The 19715-nt window shown below is 30.2% G+C and overlaps 1 protein-coding gene across 1 annotated transcript; it reads left to right on the forward strand.

Moving 5' to 3' along the window:
• The first annotated feature begins 765 nt into the window (after positions 1-765).
• On the forward strand, positions 766-16178 carry LOC145315148 (uncharacterized). The gene is made up of 4 exons (XM_080155194.1): positions 766-857; positions 4248-4340; positions 4766-4855; positions 16014-16178. The coding sequence occupies exons 1-4, from the start codon at positions 771-773 to the stop codon at positions 16161-16163; spliced, it is 420 nt and encodes a 139-aa protein (XP_080011320.1). The 5' UTR covers positions 766-770; the 3' UTR covers positions 16164-16178.
• The last annotated feature ends 3537 nt before the right edge of the window (positions 16179-19715 follow it).

Genomic DNA, 19715 nt, shown 5'->3' on the forward strand with positions numbered 1-19715 from the left:
AGCATTACAAGAAAGTTCCAGGTTAAAATTGAGCATTACTTAATTACGTAAATTTTGTGTTTATTTAGCTTAGCATTTTTGGATGTTGTCATCCTTGTTTTCATGAATTCTGTGTGTTAATAAACTTTACGGGAAAATAGGTTAAACTGATTTACCAGACCATAAACAAATTCCAAAAAAAACAAATTTTTACATCATTAAAGTTATATATAAAGGGACCATGGCCGATATATTGATGTATATCCCCAATGGTGATACGCAAAATTACCCATTCTGTATTTTACAATTAGTGGTTGAAACGTTTGGACACACAACTTAATAAACCACCCAATCATTTTTTTTAATTGCAAAGCCAACGAATAAGAAGACGTAATGATAAACTTTGGGGACTAGTGTAATAAACAGCACAATGTACAATCCCTCCCTGGTTTATTTTTATAAGTAACACGACAAAACATATCTGGGATTTAAAAGAAAAAAAACTTTGAACGGTTAATGAAATAAGATTAATGATATTAATTTGTCGAAACAGGAATTTTACACAACTAAATCAAGATTTAAGTCCCTAAAGTTTTTAAGCCACCGAATGAGCAAAATTTGTCAATAATATTGCAAAGTCCAGTATAATTTACAGATATCTTCAAAGTACTCATATGGAAAAACTACTTATGGAGTTCTTAAAAATATTTTTATTTTCAAAACCTCATTTAAAAATATTTGAGAATATATGTCATGTTTGATATATACGTTTCCTATATTTTTTAGAAAAAATGCCGACTTTGGATTTTGATATCGGTATGATAGAGAGGATAGGACAAGAGCTACATCCTAATTCCGGACACCTAGCTGATACAGAGGTAACTATATATTTATTATTTGTATTATAGAGAGGATAGGACAAGATCTACATCCTAATTCCGGACACCTAGCTGATACAGAGGTAACTATATATTTATTATTTGTATTATAGAGAGGATAAGACAAGATCTACATCCTAATTCTGGACACCTAGCTGATACAGAGGTAACTATATATTTATTATTTGTATTATAGAGAGGATAAGACAAGATCTACATCCTAATTCCGGACACCTAGCTGATACAGAGGTAACTATATATTTATTATTTGTATTATAGAGAGGATAGGACAAGATCTACATCCTAATTCCGGACACCTAGCTGATACAGAGGTAACTATATATTTATTATTTGTATTATAGAGAGGATAGGACAAGATCAACATCCTAATTCTGGACACCTAGCTGATACAGAGGTAACTATATATTTATTATTTGTATTATAGAGAGGATAAGACAAGATCTACATCCTAATTCTGGACACCTAGCTGATACAGAGGTAACTATATATTTATTATTTGTATTATAGAGAGGATAGGACAAGATCTACATCCTAATTCCGGACACCTAGCTGATACAGAGGTAACTATATATTTATTATTTGTATTATAGAGAGGATAGGACAAGATCTACATCCTAATTCTGGACACCTAGCTGATACAGAGGTAACTATATATTTATTATTTGTATTATAGAGAGGATAAGACAAGATCAACATCCTAATTCTGGACACCTAGCTGATACAGAGGTAACTATATATTTATTATTTGTATTATAGAGAGGATAAGACAAGATCTACATCCTAATTCTGGACACCTAGCTGATACAGAGGTAACTATATATTTATTATTTGTATTCTAGAGAGGATAGGACAAGATCTACATCCTAATTCTGGACACCTAGCTGATACAGAGGTAACTATATATTTATTATTTGTATTATAGAGAGGATAAGACAAGATCTACATCCTAATTCTGGACACCTAGCTGATACAGAGGTAACTATATATTTATTATTTGTATAATAGAGAGGATAGGACAAGATCTACATCCTAATTCTGGACACCTAGCTGATACAGAGGTAACTATATATTTATTATTTGTATTATAGAGAGGATAAGACAAGATCTACATCCTAATTCTGGACACCTAGCTGATACAGAGGTAACTATATATTTATTATTTGTATAATAGAGAGGATAGGACAAGATCTACATTCTGCCCATTATGTTTCATGAAAGCTTTATCTTTCCCTAATTGACTAAAACATCAAATAGGATTTAAACATGAAAAAATAATAAAATAGCTCGGTTAAGGTTTACAATACAATATTGTAATTTTAACATAATAAAAGGAAAAATAATTTGAACACAAATTCAAAGATTTATTTCGTTTTGAGTGGTCTAGTTGTAAAAGTATTTGAAAAAAGAAATATGTATAAAAGAATGAACAAAATTGTGGTTTTATTTTTAAAGTTCCATATTCCTTTCTCTCGTATTTTTATGTTGAGGAAATGGAGTAATTATTTAGTCCCCTTAAAAAGATAAAGAAAAGATATTCTAAAATCTGACAACGACGGAAGAAATTATTGTATGGAAGGATAAGGTTGTAAAGTTACTTTATTTGCTTATAGTGTAAGTATTAGGTGTTTTCTTGCTCAATATTTGGTTTCAATTACATATGTGTATAAGAGACAGAATATTTAAGTGTGTTTGTACGTACAGATTGATATTCTTCTCATTTCAGTGAATCTTGCTTTCAGCTTAAAATGAAAATTATAATTTCTTTTGGGGGGTATCATTTTTAACGACACACAGAAAACTGTCCCGAATTTGTATTAATTTTGAGGAACAAGACTCCAGTTACGTCATATTTTTCTTTCCCGAAAAAGGGAAGGGGGGAAGAAAAAAGAGATGGGAGAAAAGGGGGTTTTCCCTATCTCTTTTGAAGAGATTTTCTCCCCCCCTTCCCTTTTTCGGGAAAGAAAAATATGACGTCACTGGAGTCTTGTTCCTCAAAATTAATACAAATTTGGGACAGTTTTCTGTGTGTCATTTTTAACAGGCTATTTCCCTAATTACCTAGTTCTCAAAATTACATTGAACCTGTCAAGGATCGGTACCAATATCCTATTTTCTATAATTAGGTTCGGTACGTCCGTGACGGATAGCTGTTATCGTTAATTTATACATGTTAGAATTGTCCTATTCTAAGATCATTTGGTTTCAAATAATAAATGAAGCATTTATATAACTCAGTCACAAATTGTCATCCTGTCCATATTTAGAATTATGATTCCTGTATTTCAGTATCTTTAGGATGGATAAAACCAAATTTTAGGTAATATTGAATATCAAATTAATTTTTATTTTCATATTTTAAATCTCTGTTTATCTGACTTGTCTTATTTGTTGACCCTCTTAATGGATTATGTCATACTTGTTGAAAATTAAAAATATTGTGAAGATTGTTATGGTTGCTGAAACAAGAAATAAATATTCAAAACTCTTACTTTAAGATACTTAAAAGTAATTAAAAGTGTGCACGGAAACAATAAATGTTAATTATAGTTTTGGTTTTGTTTACGGGTGGTTGTAATTCTTACAACTGAAAGTGTTTTGTGGTGTACCAAATTTAATATGGATATATTATTTTGTCTCGTTAAAAATTATGGGTCATCTCAAAAATAACGCCCATCTAAAAAAAAACCTGTCCCAAAACATGCTTTTCTGATGCTGTACGTATTGGTGCAAAAAATGGGGACAAATTTCAAATTGTTTTGGCGTGTGACGTCATACCCCCATCTCTTTTCTAGGGGGTTTCTTTCCTCCTTCCCTTTTCTTTCCCCTCACTTGTGACGTAAAAAAACAGCCCCGTCAAATCAATTTAAAATTGTCCCCATTTTTTGCACCAATACGTACAGCATCGAGGATGACAGAAACCATATTAAACAAACATGCCAAGTATACGGTAATAATCCCGTCAAGCTCAAGCGGACACACAAACATTGACAAATATATTGTGAATTTACCTTTTGATCACATAAAACATGATGACAAAATATCTAAAAGCTCAACATATTTAAAATGAACATACTTTCTAACTTTTACCTAACCGTTAAGGGAATCGCCATACAAAGTTTAAAATCGAAACTTACTTCATTTAACGATTAGGGCTACCTGTTACGGACGGACACAAAAGCTTAGCCTTTAAAAATTGCACTATTCCAATATATCATCAACAATATAATAAGCGTAGCATCTCTAATCAATAAAATTTCGTATAATGTTTCTACTTTTCCTTACATGAGATGCCAACTTACGGGCTGCCACAGGCCACATTATCAATATGCTGTGTTTTAATATTTCATTCTTTTGGTTTTTCTTTTCTAGGTATGCCCCTGGACGTTACTATTGACGCTGTCGCTTACCTTATTGAAAGGTGTCCTGCCAAATGCTCCTTTTCTCCTGCCATTCATCATACAGGCACATGCACACGCGTTTTTATTCATTCAATCATTACCAAAATCACTTCAATCAGCTATGGAGCACCTATAACATCCCTCTTCTGTTATTTTATGATAAGTTAAGGTTATGTTAATAGTTATTTATCGCATCTTATTATAGACAGCTTTCCGCGGATTTTAAAATGAAAAATTAAAAGATTAAAACCAATTTTGTTAGTCTACTCAAAAGTTAAACAAGCGTCTCAGAATGGGTTAACTGATGGAGGGGGGGGGGGGACTTTTTTACCTTGACACCCACCTTAGCTGTATTTGGAAATGTATCAGGGTGGTGCAGAGGGGTGTCAGAAGGATGGATGCACCCTCAGTTTACAAACATCTTATGTTTATGTCAGTCAGCCCCCCTACCAATGATTAATAAAAACAAATTGTGTCTCCCTGTGACAGGATCCAGAGATGAGGTCTAGAGCTGAAACTTTACTGGAGTCTCCAGATTTTCATAACAATATGGAGATGTATTTTGTTGAAGATATAAAGGTACTCGAGTTTAATATTTGTCAGTAATTTTCTTTGTGTCTGAGTTTCTTTACTACCTCATTAAAACAAACTTTAAGATAACACAAAATAATGCAAACATGATAACCATGCAGTGTAACAACATAAACATAACAACAGTTTTGAGGGAAGAAAATCATTAGTTTTTTTTGCAAGCTTTTGATATTTTATTTATCATTTGTATGTTAGCAGTATTTAATTTAAACTTCATATTAGATATCAAAAGTTGAAAGTAGAAAAACAAAACAAAAATAAGAAAGAAAACAGCCCAAAAAAAACTGTAAAATGTAAAGTTAGAGTAGAATACAAACCAATATCTGATTTTTGTCTTTTATGTTAGGCCGCGTAAATTTGAAGTGCAACTTAACTTCATATGTTTATGCAAGAAAATTAATAAATCATGTATCTACTTCCACTTAGCATACAAGTTTTGAAGTTACGCTTGAGATATAATGAAAGTAGCTGAGTAAATTGTACTTAATACACGGACATTTTTCTTAAAACAATAGGTTAATAATACAGCACTTTAAACAGCACATATACAATACAATAATGTAGGTATGATTGCAAAATAGATTTATTTTGGGTAAATTCTATTATACAGGGTGTTTTTTAATAGAACAAAAATATTACTTAATTTAACCCACTTGCCATTGACAGAAGTTAATAATCTATATCTTAATTTCTTCATTGGATTGGGGAGTTTTGTATAAGATAAACATATTTAGCGATTTTCAACAAATTATGCCTTAAAAACCGGTTTTTCTAAAGTACCTATTTTTTAGCTTAGAATAACAGTTTTTAGTTTTAACTTCTAAAATCTTAATGTGCTCTAGTTTACTTATTGATTATTCGTGTGCCTGTATGTCAGGTTTTTACTACACATTGTTTAAACTCAAATTTTTTGTCGAGAAAAAGTAGTGAAGTCAGTTTTTATTTTATACACAACCACTTTTTCTTACTTTATACATTTAAGGACAGGATAAAAAAAGTTGATAAGTTATTTGAGGAGGTATATTGGGCAAGGTAATGATATTCAATAAAATAATTTGACAGCACAAAATAGAAAAGAAGAATACAAAATAAAAGAATTTTATAAATTGCAAAAAGAAGAATTTTAAAGCTTGACAACCACCGCCAACGATTTTAGGGTAGTGCACAGAAATTAAGCAGCTTTATTATGGCTGTAAATTGTTAAATATAGTAAAGGAAGGCATCTGTAGCTGCGGTTTATTCATAGGATTGTCCCAAAATAGAATATTTGTTGTTGAATTTTGACTTTGGCTGCGAATGTAGTTTATTTAAAATTTTAGACGGACAGTGGCGAGTAAGTACGGTTGAGCTCTTTTTTCATCCACTTATTAAATACCTGCATCTTTATATATTTGTTTGGCAGATTTTATTTCCTTTTTCTTGCTTTGGTAAAAAAAGTAATACAAGGAAATTGTTAGAATATATACACATACGTACAAGGACAGTAAAAAAAACAGCAGTAAAAATTTACAGATAAAATAAGAAAAAAATAAAATAATCGGAGTACAGATTATGGTTAAAAATTAAAACTATATTAGTAATCTTAAGTATAGCTTCCAATATTCTTAAATACTAAAATAATAAAAAAAATATTATTAATTCATAATACGATTAGCATTCAATCGAAAAAAATTGCATGGACGTACACTATGCTAATATTATTTTATATTTTCGTGTATGTTTAAAACGAAGACAATAGGGAATTTCAGATTTTCATAAAGATTATTTATCCGTAGTAACTGCTCTCTTCTTGAAATTATTATTTTATGTTTTTTTTCTATAATTAGGGTCTGAATGTATGTCCATAGTAACCGTTAGCCCATTTCATTAATTCAGACATGTTAGAATTTTATGACGATTCCTGTAAAAATTCCAATTAAAACAGATTTTGAAAAAAAATATTCATAGGACAACCAGCGAAGCATTAGTATTATTAGAATTATAAGTTCTGACACTCTAGTAGTGTTCATGTTCCTTTATCCTACCGTCTGATTTTAGAGCTTTGATTGATATTGCCATTCTTGTTCTTTATTGTTCTACATCGCATCCCCTAACATTTTACAAGGCCATGCCGACATTATTGTTTCTAATTATAATATTCTTAATTGGATTTACTCTGTTTTTTTAAAAGCGAAGCTTTTCTATAATTAGGGTCGGTCCGTCCGTACGTCCGAGGCGGATAGATTTTTTCGTTATTTTAGGCAAGTTAGAATTGTCCTATCGATTTCAAGCTTTGCAGGGTGATGATTCCTGTGGTAGTTAGGTTCGATTTAGAAAGCGTAGCAACTCTATAATCATTACCAGAATGTCCATACGTCCATCTTAAATTTGTTATTTTTTACAACAAATTTTTATGTTATATATTTATCCGATTGTTCTGATTTTTGTTATACTGATTCCTGGGACAACAAAGTACCATATATTATCAGTTCTGACACTATACAAGTGTTAATGTCCGTTTGTCCTACCGTTTAAGAGCTTCGCATTTATGGATGTTGTCATCCTTGTTTAAAGATTACCCTGATAGAATTTTCACTCCTACACTTCGCTGCAAGTTTATGTATACAGTAGCGGGAAAAGGTGTCTCAAAAATAAGCCATGTGACGTCATAAAAATGAGAGAGAGGAGAAGTGTGAAAAAAAAAACCTAAAAAAGCGATGGATATGATATGCTTAAGATTGCAAGGGTTTTTAATCTGAGCCAATTGCTTCAAGTGAAAAAAAAACATGATAATTTGACAATACTTTAAAGTTATTCTAAGTTTTCGCCACTTGTTTGTCCATTCGTCAGCTACGCTTCAGGGAAAACTTTTTTGTTATTAAATAATCATATTGCACTTTTTGTATTTTCTATTTTAGATATCTTTTTACCCACGTTTACCTTTTATCTTTAGTGCTTTTGTCCGATTATTGTGGGTAATAGTAAAAAAATAAATTCCAGGTATCTTAAGAAATATTTGTGTCTGTGGCTGAAAGACAAGTAGCTTTATATTTTTTATCTAAGACGTTTTTTGTCTGGATTACAAATTATTTTATACACTATAATATACATTCGTTCATGCGGCAAAGGGTTTTAGAGGGGTGTCAACACCCCTTCTTAAAATAGAAAGCCTTCTTTCCCCTTTTTAAACCCCCAAAGGTTTTGACAAACCCCCTGGTGAATCTATGTGCTAGACTCTATAGATGAAAGGGTAGTTAGCTATATGTTGTTTTAACATTTGATTTCTTACGATATATTTCTACGTATTTTCTGTGCTTCGCAATATATTGATTTTGTCATCCTTGTTTTACACGATAAATAAATGCCTCTCTTGTCTTCTACGCTACATAGAAAAACATCGTACATGGTCCAATAAATTATGTTTTGAAATATGTTTAGTTGTTTACTTTCAAATAAGCTTTTGTATAATTTTAAGGTATAGTTCCAGTTTTCAATATTGAACCCATTATACAGTGTCCCTTGTCTGTTAGTCTTTTTATAGCAATGATACAATCTAAAAAGCATACATTCTAAATAATCTTATCGTTTTATCTTTTTATATACCAGTTGCTTTCCTCAACTTTTAAAAAATATTATTGCAATCATAGGCTTACCCCCGCCGTATTGGAAATATATTATATCCCAACCAAACCTCCTTTAAAATGTTACATTCAACTTGGTTTTTTTGAGATTCATTCTAATAGACGGACACACAGTTTTCTTTTGTATCACAGATTATTTTTCTTCTGTATATGTGTATTATGAATAGGTTTTTTATTTATCTGACATGACTTAGACCTTTTAGATGTATTAATTACATACAAGAAAATCTTAATACTGTTAAATAATATTCAAAAATGGATAGATGGACAAGATAATGTTAAAAAGTAGCAGCACAACTAATAATATGCAAGGTTTGATAATTACATAGATAAACAAAAGATCTAAATTATTACATGAATAAATTTATTTGCAGACCTTCAGTAAAATTAATATGAGATATAATTAAGCCTTTTCTTTTTCTTATGAGACAAATAATTATATACTACAATTTAAGAAACAAAAGTTTCTATAGTATTATTTTTAAAGCTGTTATAAGCAAGGCACATAATTTCTCTATATTCAAATATTGTATGAAAGTGAGGATTGAAGAATTCATTAAAAGACATCCATTTGTTATGAATTTTATGTTCTTGTTAGACATTTGTTATGAATGCAGCTAAAAGGTGCCTTGTCCGTCAGTATGTATGTAATATCTATAAAATCATTCTTTAATGTAGGGGAAAAAATTGATAGCTTTTAACAAACAAAAAACATTAAAGTTAAGCAATAGTAGTATATAGCTGTTAACAGTGGTAGAAAAGAATAATCTTGCTTTTAACAAAATACAATTCCAAACCAAGGGTACACAGTGTAATGCTGTTTATATTTTGTATGGGTGGGGTGCAAGTTAGTATTATTATATTAAAGTAGGACATGGTATATTAAGAATGACAATATCCATGAAAGCTATAATAATAATAATGTTTATTTGGTGCTGCTAGGTACCCCCTAGCTTAGGAGATAGCACATACAATACTCTAAATTGCTGCTATCTATCGACAATTTAGAGTTTACATTATGATGTTTAGTCTCATACAAAAATAAAATAATATATACTAAGAGTTTAATTATTAACTAAATATAAATTGGTGGAAAAGGAAAATTTTCAGGATATGCACCAGGAGCTACAGGAGTACTATCTTGACCAAAATGGGGATAGTGTATTTGATTCCTGAAGCCCCTTTTAAGGGAAGACAAAAAGAAAAAAAGAACATAAAAAAATTAAATGTTTAAGGGAAAATCGAAACTTTAATTTAGTTAAATTGAGTTGTGAGGATGGTAAAAAAAAGAAAAACACAAATAAACATTTATATTATGTTAGAGAAATCAGTAAATAATAAGAAGGATGAAAAAAATAGATAAAGGATTTTAGAGAAAAATAAAACAAAATAAATCAATTATGAAAGCAAAGAGAGTAAAAAAGGAAAAATTATAAGATAGATCATAATTTTAATACCATATTTTAAGTTTTAAAATTTCATTGAAGATTAATAAGTAAAGTTTTTATTTAAAAAGAAAAAAGCACATAAAAAGGAAAAAAAAGCAATACTTCAAGACTTTGTCATTCTATTATTTTATTATTTTTCAAAAACAGAAATTTCTCAATTCAAAATAATATCTTTTTATAGAATGCCACTTTGATCTTTGCCCTGTATTCAACCCTCCCCTCCCTGCCAAAAAAAAACAAAAAAAACAACACTCCCCTCCCTGACAAAAAGACAACTCCCCCCCCCCTCCTTAAAAAAATCACTAGGTTTTTTATGAAATCAATTTTTAAGATCTGTTTATGCACTCAGAACAGTTTTCTCTATTACAAATAAAATTAAGTTTTTCCAACAAAAAATCTTTAAGTTTCATACAAAACTGTTTTCTTGACATAACTGTGCTAAAAGTATACATAACCTCGTCATTATTATTATCATTTTCAGGATTAGGATTAGTATTAGGAATAATGATTTCATTCCATAACTTTGGTAGATCAGAGTAAGGGAATTTTTTAAATGTCTCAAGTCTAACAAATGGAACATTGTACTGTTGATTATTTCTAAGAACTCTTGTTGTTCTTGTGCTATTTCTAATCCATAAGTTATCAAAAGAACATGGAAGCCTATGATTAACGTAATCAAACATAAATTGTAATTTAGAATAGACAATTTGTTGAGTTACAGGAAGAATTTCTGAATTTTTAAATAAAATTGTAGTATGTGCATTATATTTTGAGTTGGTAATTATTCTCAGTGCTTTTTTTGCTGTTTTACAATTTTATCAAGAGTTGATGCTGCTGCACTTCCCCAAATAGGGGCACAATATGTAAGATGACTATGGACAAGTGAATTGTATAGAGTTTGCAATGCTTTTCCACCAATAATATGTTTTGCAGCATTTATAGCAAATAATGAGCGTGAAATCTTTTTATTTATCATATCAATATGATATTTAAAGTTTAATTTAGGATCTAGATAAACACCTAGAAATTTAATTGCAAGAGTTTCACTCCTTGAGTTGACGTATGAAAGTTTGTGTACCAAATTTGGATCATTTTGGTTATCATTATTGTGATCAAGATTAATACTAATGCTATCAAAGTCAATTGTTGATTCATCTTTTGTAAATATCATAAATTTAGTTTTTGATGGATGTAGGCTTAACTCATTTGTTCTAAACCAATAAGTTATTTTTCTTAATTCAATATTAAGAATATCAATAATATCATGAAGGTTTTTACCCGAAATTAAAAAACTGGTATCATCAGCAAAAAGTAATGTAAATAGAGTAGTACATTTAGCTAAGTCATTGATATAAATTAAAAATAGTAAGGGTCCTAAAATAGATCCTTGAGGTACACCTAATCTCAACAAATACGAAATTAGGATGAAAATATAGATTTTAAAGTGCTTTTTATTAGATTTTGACAAAAGTATGCTGTCAATACCCCATCAAATGTTGTAAAATAAAAATTAAATAAATAAAAATAAAAACACCTCAATTGGGAAATTTCTTCATTGTCATTAGGCCTTAACATCTTGTTCAAATAAAAATTGGACTTTTTGACAAACATTTTATAATTGCTCCTCTTTGAAAAACTAACTCTTATAGTAAGGTTTAAAAAAAATTCCAATATTCAATATGCCGTTATTTAACGCATATTTACAGACGGTACGACATACCATACCAAGAATAGGGAATGGCAGTAAAATGTCATAATATAGGTTGAATGCTAGGTAGCTAAGTACTAAGCTTTTCTGTCTGTAGCGAAGGATCTCGCTTACTGCTGAATTATGGTTCTACTTTACAGTGAAGCTTCTTATAGAATAACTTCTTGTAACTATTTTCGGGGAGGGTATCTCCAACTTCCCAAGAGAAATCAACCCTATAATTTTTTTCTTCAACTTTTTCTTTTTAAACTTAAATTGGAAATAGGGTAGAGAGGTCACTTTTCCTTTCCCCACCTAAAGGCTCTTAGGATAAGAGGATAAAAGGTACACAAATTTAAATATTTTCAGGGTTATAGGGATGAAGTAAAGAATTTAGTTCATTTTAATATTTATGATTAATATTAATATTCATTGACTCAAATAAAACACTACTGTCTTTCTTTCACTGAATAATGATTAACATTTACTTTTTTTGTTCAACATTTCATTCATCATTTTTTTGCTTGGGGGGGGGGGAGGATAAATATTATACTTATATGCTACAGATTAGGAATCAAAATTGTTGTTTGCGTGTATGGATTATTCAACGTTTTGCAGCATATGATGACAAAATACTTATGCTCAATATTTCTGCGGTTGCTGAGCCTTGTATATTAATTTATCCCTCAACAGTCCTTGAAGAATTTATTTCTACACAAATATTTGTACAATACATACATGGTAAATTTAAATTATTATTGTTTCCTTATTTAAACATAATTCAAGTGACGCCTGTTTTTAAGCTGAGTGCCATAGAGAAAGGCGTCAACTTATTTATGGTCCAATTTCCTTTATTATCAGCAATATACATAGAAACCAAGGTTTTACATGATAATAAATATTGGTTTTTATTTTATTTTATGATTTGCCAACCAGAAATGTGTAGAGCAGCTACTCTGGCATAATATAATGTTGTCTTTATGCAGCTCCTCTTTACTTAGTACTTACGCTTCCAACATATGCTATACTGGTGCCCAAACATACAAAATAAAAACATTAGGATTTTTTTCTATTTTATCTCTTGCATTACAATTTAATATTTTATTTCAATCCAGATTTTGTCAGCCATGGCGTTACTTTGCTGTACTACATATTGCCTAGATTGTCCTTGTTTTATATATTATTAAGCTGGCATTAATTTCCAACCAGGACAGATTTAATTGATTTTTAATTTTAACTTTAATTTTTAAAGACTATAACGCATATGAAGGCATATTAAGTCAATTTTTCCTTAGTAAGCCGCAGCCACACGGCTAAGTTTTAGACAACTTGTTTGTTTGCCCATCCCATTTATTGAACAATTTTATGTCGGGGGGATTACTTAAATTCACCACCCACCGTTTTTTTCTTTCTTGAAAGGCATTAATGGTGCATTGTGAACTATTTTGCAACTGAAATTGCAATATCTTGAAAGTATATCAATAAGATTGTTAATCAATTTGATAAAATGTTTTAAGTGCTGTGTCAAGAAAGAAAAGCTTTCTGTATAAAAAATGAAGGATAAATTTTACTTTTAAAAATGAAACAATAATTGAATTTATGAAAGTTCCTATGATTCTGATAAGCTAGCCGTCTGCATCCAAATATTTAACCTTGGCTATAGAAAATTTTAAAGAATTTTATTTTTTTTAATTTGTAGGGTGATAGAGCATTTAAAAATATAAGTTCCTATGATTATGATAAGCTAGCCGTCTGCATCCAAATATTTAACCTTGGCTATAGAAAATTTTAAAGAATTTTATTTTTTTAATTTGTAGGGTGATAGAGCATTTAAAAATGTAAGTTCCTATGATTATGATAAGCTAGCCGTCTGCATCCAAATATTTAACCTTGGCTATAGAAAATTTTAAAGAATTTTATTTTTTTTAATTTGTAGGGTGATAGAGCATTTAAAAATGTAAGTTCCTATGATTATGATAAGCTAGCCGTCTGCATCCAAATATTTAACCTTGGCTATAGAAAATTTTAAAGAATTTTATTTTTTTTAATTTGTAGGGTGATAGAGCATTTAAAAATGTAAGTTCCTATGATTATGATAAGCTAGCCGTCTGCATCCAAATATTTAACCTTGGCTATAGAAAATTTTAAAGAATTTTATTTTTTTTAATTTGTAGGGTGATAGAGCATTTAAAAATGTAAGTTCCTATGATTCTGATAAGCTAGCCGTCTGCATCCAAATATTTAACCTTGGCTATAGAAAATTTTAAAGAATTTTATTTTTTAATTTGTAGGGTGATAGAGCATTTAAAAATGTAAGTTCCTATGATTCTGATAAGCTAGCCGTCTGCATCCAAATATTTAACCTTGGCTATAGAAAATTTTAAAAAATTTTATTTTTTTAATTTGTAGGGTAATAGAGCATTTAAAAATGTAAGTTCCTTTTGCAATGGTTTCATTGGTTTTTAAAATTCCCTTTTTATACGTATGTCACCATGTCAGATTAAGTAAAATTTTGGTATTAGAAAAAAAAGCTTATTATTTGGCTATGCGTTTGCTCTATCTCCTAAACATTTAAGCGTGTGTAGACGATTTAACTTATTTACGTTTAAATAATATTTTTAATTATTCTTTATCTATTTTAAAACATTATACGCAGTTTTTACAATTAAGCTCATTAGAATTAATTAAATAATTCATAATGTGGGTTGTACTTACAAAGCTATTCTGACATTTTTAGTAGCGAAGCTACTCTATAATTTGAAATGTCCGTATGTCCGTCTGTCTTAGTTTGGGGGAAACGTGATTTTCTCGGCACCTATAAAAGATAAAAGGCTGAAATTTTTTGACAACATTCCCATTATTAAGGAGCCCAATTAACTATAAAACATCAATGGCGGTTGGACCGCTTTTTAGCAGGTTTTAGGCTAATTTTGTATTTTTCACATTTTTCTCCATTATCTTTGGTGTTTACATTTTTCTCCATATCTTTGGTGTTTATGGTCCAATTTCCAAATTTTTTTCAGTTTTTGATATCAAAATAAAATTTCCTGTCTTCTCATAAAAAAATGACGGTCAGACTGCCTTTAAACAGGTTTTAGGCTATTTTTGTATTTTTCACATTTTAATCCATACTTTTGGTGTTTATGGTCCGATTTCCAAAATTTTGTCAGTTATAGATATCAAAATTAAATTTCCTGTCTTTTCAAGGAAACATCAATGGCGGTCAGACTGCCTTTTTGCAGGTTTTTGGCTATTTTTATATTTTTCTCATTTTTCCTGATATCTTTGATCCCGTTGTTTTGATTATCCAATTTACTTTGACCGTCAGTCTGTTAGTCATAGTACTGATATATAAGTATTAAAAAATTAAAAACAAATATTGAAAAGGTTTCGTGATTTTTCCCTAATATACATGTATTTGACAACTAATCTTTAAAATCTTATACATAATTTTTGTGCTTCGCTACTTATGGATGTTGTCATCCTTGTTTAATTACAACCCAGATGACTCATTATCAATACAACCTAATTATATACATTACATATGTACATTAACCATATTTAGTCTGTCTAAGAGAAACGGGGTTATGTCAATGGAAAATATTTCTTTTATTGGCGACATGAACCATAAAACTATTCATCATCATCAGACGCATCTCTCTTTTTGACTGTGAAGGCCAGAGAATACGGACACCTTGTTCCCCCATGAATTCCTGCTGTCTTTGGCAAGTTTCTCAGCTTCTCCCCATGTTAATTCCAAATTAAAGAGGTCCTTTTCAGTGCTCCGCCTCCAGGTCATTTTTGGTTGTCCCTGATTACGTTTACCAGTGGTGGGGTTCCATTTTAAGCACTTTTTTGTAAACCTATTTTGTTCCATTCTGAGCACATGTCCTAGCCACCTTAGTCTTTTATATTTCACTTCTGCTTCAATACTATTGCACTTGGTCTTAGCATACAGCTCAAGGTTTGATATTTTGTTTGGCCAGAATATTTTGCAAATTCTTCTTAGGCAGCTATTGTGAAATGCATTAAGTTGATTTGTTTCAGTTTTCACAATTCTCCAGCATTCCGCTCCATAGAGAAGAACTGATTTCACATTACTTTTGTAAAGTCTGATTTTTATTTTCAGTTTCTTTGAATTCCAAACGTTGCATGTGTAAAAAACTATTACTTCTTTTAATATATGTAATGAATATATAAATATTCTTTGTTAATTATTGAAAGCTAAACTAGATAATATCTAAAGTTGTAATCTAGAGAAAACAAGTTACTAAGTTTATTGATCTTTTTTGTTTTTTAGGAAGTTTTAAAATATGTAGATTGTAGAAATATATTCTTCATGAGTAGTTGATAATAATAATATGATTTATTTATACTTTTCTCTTTTTTAGAATAACCTACAAGGCCCCATAAACAAGAGATTAGTAGAAAGTGGACAACAAGCTCTGACTGTAGTGAACATGATCAACAACATCATCAGTTTTATGCAGACAAGTTTGCATGACAGATATACAGATCAATTTAACGATATAGGAACATAAATAACTTTTAAATAAACCTAAGCTAAAAACAGCAACAGTAAAAATTTATTTAGGATAAAACATCGCTGAAAGATAAATTGTCTTCTCCTTTCCACTATTTTACCATTAGTTTTAAAATATTGAAAAAAAATTAGAGGAAAATTATTTTTCAGCTCTTGACAATGGCTTGTTTTATCTAGATATCTTTGCAAAAACAGACGAACTTTTTACTTTGATCTATATTTATAATAGTTATCCATGTAAATTAAAGGAAGCACAGACCATCTGCCGCGCAGTTATTCCAAGCCGGATGGAACCAATATCTGGAACATTTTAGAATTTGTAAAGACAATGTACAATATGTTGTAAACCAACTTTTTCTCTAAAAATTACATGAATGATTTTAAAACAAATAGATTATTGATTTTGTTACGCCTCGAAAGTATTATTTATTAAATCAAAGTAATGTTATTTAATATTTTGTTAAGTTATTTAAATTTTATTTATTATTCATTTTTTTTTCTCTTATTGTATCTTTACTTAAAGATTGTTGATATCATTGAATCTTTCATATTTTGTTCTAAGTTTTGTTAAAAATAATTTATGACGTAAAATAATGCAAAATGTTTTTATAAAATTAAAATAGATAAATTATTAGTACCGCACTTTACTGATTTAGATGATACTTTAAGTGATTTGAAATTGTAAATATTTTTAAAAACAGATTCGTACAATAGTTTTCCTTTCTCGTATTTATTCGAATCCGGTGGATAGGAACCGGTTCTCATACATACAAAAAAAACTATGTCTAGCATCGTATTATATCCAGCTTTCTACGAATATAAAAATTTACAATCATGAAATTTAAATCGTTTTTTTAGCCCGTGCCTTCGGCACTTCGGGGCTAAAAAAACTGGTTTTAATCTTTTAATTGTACATTCTATATCCGCGGAAAGCTGTTTATAATACGATGTGAGAAATAACTTTAATTTTCTCCTTTGAAAAAATCTCCGATAGTTTCTTGTCTGTAGAACTTGACCCAGTCTCAGTTTTTATACTCAGATTTTATCCTAAATTACCAGCAGGTCAAATTAGAAGATGTCCAACACTTGGCATTGTTATAAACTAAACCGTCAATGATTTTAATACAAGGAACCATTAGTACTTGAAATGTCGTCATCCACACAAAAAATCTAAATTAAAAATTGGTGATTACATAATATATCAAAATTAACTTATCAGTAAAAGTTGGTAAAAGAAGAACCCTATTAACTTAAAAATATGATAGCTTACGCTAACCTGACGCCCTCGCCTGTTTAAAAACGATCATTCAACAAACACCCTGTTGCGGCGTCTAAAACTTTCTTTTCTTAGCTATCTAAAGCCGAACCCCACTTTTTAAAAGCGAAGCTTTTCTATAATTAGGGTCGGTCCGTCCGTCCGTACGTCCGTCCGTCCGTACGTCCGTCCGTCCGTCACGGATAGCTTTTTTCGTTAATTTAGACATGTTAGAACTGTCCTATCAATTTCAAATTTTGCATGGTGATTCCTTTAGTAGTTAGGTACGATTTAGAAAGCGTAGCAACTCTATAATCATTACCAAAATGTCCGTACGTCCATTTTAAACATGTTGATTTTTTTACTTTTTTAAATAGTTTTTTTTTCGTTAATTTAGGCATGTTAGAACTGTCCTATCAATTTCAAATTTTGCATGGTGATTCCTTTAGTAGTTAGGTACGATTTAGAAAGCGTAGCAACTCTATAATCATTACCAAAATGTCCGTACGTCCATTTTAAACATGTTGATTTTTTTTACATTTTTAACAACAAATTTGTATGTGACCTAATTATCCGATTGGTCTGATTTTTGGTATACTGATTCCTGGGACAACAAAGTACAATATTATAAGCGAAGCAACTCTATAATCAAGTCCTAAAAATGTAAGTATGTCCATAATCATTATCCTGTATCAAGCAGTTTTTCAACAAATTTACTTACAATTTTGCTTTGACCCTTATACATTCGCATTCTGATTATTCAGTTCTGACATTATACAAGTGTTAATGTCCGTTTGTCCTACCGTTTCAGAGCTTCGCTTTTATGGATGTTGTCATCCTTGTTTTAATATAACAGACACATTCAGAAACCTAAACACTGTCACTGTTTAATATGCTGAGTAATTTTTAGCATATATAGATACAAGGTAAATTATAAGTTTTGTCAACATATAAAAATGGTTTTAGCGCATTTTTCTTTAAAAAATGGATTTTCTGTAGTCGACTGTGAAGTGTTTAGCAGCCATTCTTGCAAAAGGTTGATTATTTGAGCGTAAGAAAAATGCGCTAAAACCATTTTTAGATGTTGACACCTAAGTTTTGAATTTTAGATTTTACTGTACTTTTTAAATAAAAACTGAAATATTTTTTTGTTGTTCTATTAATTGCCTTATAAAACAAAGAAAATAAGCCATTAACCATTAAATTCTGATAACTATAAGTGGGGTAAAATTGCTTTCAAAAAAGTTATCATAAAAAAAACACACTGTAGTTTATCAGTTAAGACAAATCTCTAAAGCCAGGTATTATTTGGTTATGTTTAAAGCTCCCTAAATGAATGTGGTTTCATATCAGTGTTTTATACAAAACTCATGTTGATCTATGCTTTACAAAGTTTAAATAACAAATTTCACGTTAGACAAGCTGGAATGTGATTGCGGAAGTAATGGTACATCAAAACAAATAACCAAGTTTTTTTCAGAAGCGGCGATTGTTTGAAAAATATAATGCGTTGTAAAAACAAATTAGCAGTGCTATAGAAAACAACTTAAGTATGGCGTTCTAAATATTTAGATTTATTTACTTAAAATGCCCGTTTTAAAGGTGGGGCCACTCTATAGGTCACATTTTGCCTCTGTTCGTATGTCCAAGGACGTCCAAGGGGGGGATTAATCACTAAAAAAATTTGGCGCATTTTTACTACTAAATATTTAATAGTATTTAAATTACCCCCCCCCCCCCCCCAAAAAAAAAAAAAAAAAAAAAAAAGATTTTACCCGGGGGGTAAATTTTGTGGGGGACAAACAAAATTTACCCCTGCCAACAGATTTCAAAGGGGGAAATTACCCCCCCCCCCCACTCTCCCAAGCAAATTTTATCCCCGGGGTAAAAATTTTGCGGGGGGTAAAAAAATTTGCGGCATTTTACCCCCCCCCCCCCTTAAAAATAATTTTAACCCCCCCCCCCCCTAAATAAAAAAGCTTGGACCCCCTGCGTATGTTGAAACGTGTTTTTTCTCGGCTTATTATGAAGATATAAAGCTGAAGATTCCCATGACTCATTTCATCTTAATTATTCTTATGTACATCCAGCTTTACATAAAAAAGAATTGTTACTAAGGCTATTTTTACTTACAAAAAAATGAATGGTCAAAAATACGCAAATTATTAGTTGTTCTGATAGATAAGTGTCTTCAGCTGACTAAAGCAAGACGTAAAATTGTATTCTACAAGTATTCCATATTTGATATTCACACAAATATAAATGTTTGATTGTAAAACCTTTTGATGAATTAAA

The sequence above is a fragment of the Acartia tonsa genome, chromosome 3, assembly GCF_053477335.1.
Source record: "Acartia tonsa isolate MP-2025a chromosome 3, ASM5347733v1, whole genome shotgun sequence".
In the NCBI taxonomy this organism is placed as follows: domain Eukaryota; kingdom Metazoa; phylum Arthropoda; class Copepoda; order Calanoida; family Acartiidae; genus Acartia; species Acartia tonsa.

Bases quoted from the DNA above. Each gene is read 5' to 3' on its own strand.
- LOC145315148 (XM_080155194.1), top strand. From the start codon at position 771: ATGCCGACTTTGGATTTTGATATCGGTATGATAGAGAGGATAGGACAA. The intron at 858-4,247 runs GTAACTATATAT...TTTCTTTTCTAG, and splicing joins GACACCTAGCTGATACAGAG to GTATGCCCCTGGACGTTACT. The intron at 4,856-16,013 runs GTACTCGAGTTT...TCTCTTTTTTAG, and splicing joins ATTTTGTTGAAGATATAAAG to AATAACCTACAAGGCCCCAT.